Source organism: Etheostoma cragini, unplaced genomic scaffold, assembly GCF_013103735.1.
Source record: "Etheostoma cragini isolate CJK2018 unplaced genomic scaffold, CSU_Ecrag_1.0 ScbMSFa_93, whole genome shotgun sequence".
Taxonomy (NCBI): Eukaryota; Metazoa; Chordata; class Actinopteri; order Perciformes; family Percidae; genus Etheostoma; species Etheostoma cragini.
In genome coordinates, this window is record NW_023269570.1 from 17,880 (window position 1) to 22,146 (window position 4,267).

Below are 4,267 nucleotides of genomic sequence, written 5' to 3' on the forward strand. Positions count from 1 at the left end.
GAATCAAAAGCACTTTATGGAACAAACAGTCAGAAAGTAAAGTAACGTCTGATTTGAACCAAAACAACATCATGTGTAAGGATATCTTTGCATGATAGCATGTGCTAGCCGGGGTTAGCATTGATGAGCATTCGGGTTGCCCAGTGTGTGTGAATGGTCATGTGATACGTGTTGTCATACGTGATAACATGCACGGAGATTAGTTCTGCTACTGGAGCATTGAGGTCTTTGAGATTTTTGTCTCCAAATTCCTTTGACAAATGGTATCAGGGTGGATGTAGCCTGGGTCCATTTTTCTAGTTCACACCGTTGTTTTCCAGATTCCTGAGATCTCTGTCTTCCACTCTGTAGCAACGCGTAGAGGCCAAGATCTTGTCTAGGACCCCTTTCTTCATGAAGATATACAGAACCAGGTCTAAAAGAGGATTCAGCTTAAGAAACGGCGAAGACATGTACAAGAGAGTATTGGTTAGTGATCGTTTTTTTGTGCATATATCTACCAGTATCAAAATAACATTGGGCAGGAACAGCAGCATGTAAATTAGCAGCACCAGGACCAAAGTTCCTGCAATTCGCCGTTTTTCTTCAGGCAGGATGGAGACGGAGGCAGACAGGGCTTTGAGAGACGCACAGCAGTAGAACATGAGCAGTGGGAGGGGAAGGAGCAGGAAGACAAAGGCGATGATTTGGGGGACAGTGAAATTATTACGCAAAAATAAAGTAAAAAAAGGGTAGAGAGAAGGAAGGACCCAGGCCACAACACAGATCACCACGGTGGACCGGATGGTTCGTCTGCAGTGGTACCACAGGGGGAAGACGATCAGCAGGTACCTGAAATACAACATCAACACTACAGTCAGACACAGAAGGAGCTCCACATGCTGGACCAACGTGTTCTTATCAACATGTTTGGGTGGTGTTGGACCAAAATGGATGCAAAACAATTCCTATGATATCTAAAAAAATTAGACTAAAACTGTCAGTCGCATCAGTTGAGTTCAGCCAACAAAAGGTGACTTTGAGCGTTGTGTCAACGTCTGTTCTCCCATCAAAAACTGTTTGTTCTTGCTGTTAAAAGAAAATTAAGTATTTTATGCTCAAATATTTCAGACCCCCATATCATAAATCACTTTGCACACAAATCCGGATTAAAATACTGGCCTTTGGGTTCTGGTCTGACACAGAATACATGTTACTAACTCAACTTCTTCCCTTTCCTGTAGTCTTGTGCTCTCGCCCCCATAGTCTTGTCTGTCTTCAGACTTCATTAACACTACAATCAGACACAGAATGAGCTCCATGCTGGACCAACGTGTTCTCATCAACAGGTTTGGATGCACAACAGTTCCTATGATATGAGACCTTGGTATCGAAGGTACTGCACTCACCTGGCTCCGTTCCTACCTTTCTGACGGATCTCATTTCATCTCCCTTCATAACCACATCTCTGCTACGGCCTCAGTCACCCAAGGCGTTCCCCAAGGCTCCGTACTCGGCCCCCTTCTTTTCATCATCTACATCCTCCCCCTTGGTCAGATACTCCGCCATTTCAACCTGAACTTTCACTGTTATGCCGTTGACACCCAGATCTACCTCAGCACCAACTCCCCCCACAATCCCCCCTCTCCCACATCAACTCCTGTCTGTCAGCAATCAAAACCTGGATGCACCACAACTTCCTCAAACTAAACAGCAATAAAACCGAATTCCTCCTCGTAGGCTCCAAATCCACTCTCTGCAAAGCCAACAACCCCACTCTCATCATTGACGGCACCATCGTCTCCCCATCTCCCCAGGCCCGCAACCTTGGTGTGATTTTTGATTCATCCCTCTCCCTTGGGCCTCACATCCGTCAAGTCATCAAAACCTCCTTCTTTCACCTTCAAAATATTGCTAAAATCAGACCCTCACTCACTCCCACTGCTGCCGAAAGACTTATTCTTGCCTTCATCTCCTCACGACTCGACTATTGCAACTCACTATTCCTCGGCATCAGCTCAACCTCCATCAAAAGGCTCCAACTGGTTCAGAACTCAGCTGCACGACTCATCACCTGCTCCACATCCTGGCACCACATCACTCCGGTCCTAAAACAGCTTCACTGGCTTCCCATCTCTCACCGGATCACATACAAGATCCTGGTCCTCACCTACAAAGCCATCCACCACCTTGCCCCGTCATACCTCACTGTCCTTCTCTCCCCCCACCAACCTTCACCGTCCCTCAGATCCACCTCAGCCCGTCTCCTCTTTGTCCCCAAGTCTAAGCTCCGCAGTTTTGGGGACCGAGCCTTTTCCAGGGCAGCTCCCAGGCAGTGGAACTCCCTCCCCCATGAGATCCGCATCTCTGAGTCCCTCACCATTTTTCAGTCCTGTCTGAAGACCCATCTTTTCTGTTCTGCCTATCTTTAGTTTTTTTTTTTTTTCTTAAACACAGTCTCTACTCTGTTAAGCAACTTTGAGCTTGGGAAAAGCGCTATACAAATTCAATTTATTATTATTATTATTATGAGACCGGTACCTTTCCAGGGCGATGCACACCATGAAGCCCACACTGGTCATCAGACTGTAGTTGTAAACACTAACGTAGACAATTTTTTCCATGGGGAGGTAAGGATGGACCACATCACAGATCATGCAGCAGAGCTGGATGAGGTCAGAGACCAGAAGGTTGATGACGTAGATGGGAACAACGTGGTCACTGCGTACCTGCAGGAAACAAATCACAGGAAATCTCAACTCTCTGCTCAGACGGCTTTATCTTTCATATTTCTCATCAAACTCTTTTGAGCTGTCAGAAACACATTCTCATACGCACAAACTCCTCAAATACTGACCCTCGGTTAGCCCCCATATCGTGTAGTCTTTCAACATGCAGGGTGAAACCACTTAGAGTCAGGGAAAGATCAGGGATGGAGCTAAAACCTGGAATACATGTGTAGCTCCTTCTCAAAGATCTCTATGCACCCAATAGTCTTATCTCCAGTAGGAGACCTAATCTCCGTGCAAGTTATCACGTCTGACAACACGCATCACATGACCATTCACACACACTGGGCAACCCGAATGCTCATCAATGCTAACCCTGGCTAGCATAAGCTATCATGCCATGATATCCTTACATATGATGTTGTTTGGGTTCAAATCAGACGTTACTTTCCTTCCTGACTGTTTGTTTCTTCTACTCCTGTTGGGGCTACAAACTGCACATGAAATTGAACCCCCGGACAAGAAGAGGATATACACACACACACAGACACACACACACACACAGTAAATAAACACATGTTGTTCCTAATGTTCCCACCACAGAGTAGAGAGCGTAGATGGCGACGAGGGTCAGAGGAAGGCCGATGGAAATGATGAAGTACGTCACCACATCTGGGATGAATCCAGCTTTGGTGTCATCGAAGATGGTGATGATGCTGTTGCTGTAATTACTGGATAAGTTGCTGTTGGTGTAATTACTGGAGAAGGCGCTGTTGCTGTAATCACTGGAGCCAAGGAGGATGTTGGGGGGTTCATGGGAATCTGCGTTGTTGGGGGATTCAAAGGGTGGGATCCCTGAAGGTGGAATGGCGCCCGCTAATGTGACTGTTGGAGTTGTATTTGGAAGGGTGGGGGTGGTGAAGTCCTGAAAAGGGGTGGTGTTGAAGATGCTGTCATTCCCTGTAGTGCTGATAACATCCATGTTTTCAGAGGGTCACCTGTAGGTAAGGAGATTAGATTAAAGAAAGTGGACATTTAGAATCACAACATTTTGGAATAAATCAACAACAACAACATATCCCAGGGACCTTATTTAAGTTGGCCGTGTTCACACGGAGATCTCTTTCTAAGAACTCTGGCTGAGTGGAGATCTTTGGAAATAATGGTTTGCACGTAAACTGAGACAAAGGAAGAGAGGAGGAGAGAAAGAGAAGAAAGGAAGTGATTCTGATTGGCCAACGGGGGTTGAGCTTCTTACTGCCACCAACAGGTTTGGCGTTGACGCCAAATATTCACGGGTACGTGGAACCGAACACGATGTCATTAAGTGTTTTGTGGCCTCGTCCGCGGGGGTGGGCGGCCGAGGCCTTTTCTGCCGACGGTCGGCCCAAAGACTAAAGACAGGGAGGGGAGGAGGATGACTTCTTTCCCTTGTCAATTCTACAACCAGACTTATTTCCCAACGTAAGTTTTTGTTGAGAATCAAAATGAGAAAAAAAGATGAAAAACTACAAGAAGACTTTAAAAAGTCTTAAAAACCAACTGATGAACAGATGTTC

At 46.1% G+C, this 4,267-nt stretch overlaps 1 protein-coding gene across 1 annotated transcript; it reads right to left on the reverse strand.

Moving 5' to 3' along the window:
* Nucleotides 1-296: 296 nt before the first annotated feature.
* On the reverse strand, nucleotides 297-3,690 carry LOC117941544 (mas-related G-protein coupled receptor member A4-like). The gene is made up of 3 exons (XM_034866550.1): nucleotides 3,307-3,690; nucleotides 2,521-2,708; nucleotides 297-831 (listed from the first exon to the last, which is right to left on the reverse strand). The coding sequence occupies exons 1-3, from the start codon at nucleotides 3,688-3,690 to the stop codon at nucleotides 297-299; spliced, it is 1,107 nt and encodes a 368-aa protein (XP_034722441.1).
* Nucleotides 3,691-4,267: the final 577 nt, after the last annotated feature.

What these genes read in the sequence shown, in the direction of transcription:
- LOC117941544 (XM_034866550.1), bottom strand. Translation starts at nt 3,690, where the DNA reads ATGGATGTTATCAGCACTACAGGGAATGACAGCATCTTCAACACCACC. An exon ending in TCTACGCTCTCTACTCTGTG is followed by an intron (nt 2,709 to 3,306) that starts GTGGGAACATTA and finishes TGTTTCCTGCAG; the next exon opens with GTACGCAGTGACCACGTTGT. An exon ending in GTGTGCATCGCCCTGGAAAG is followed by an intron (nt 832 to 2,520) that starts GTACCGGTCTCA and finishes GTTGTATTTCAG; the next exon opens with GTACCTGCTGATCGTCTTCC.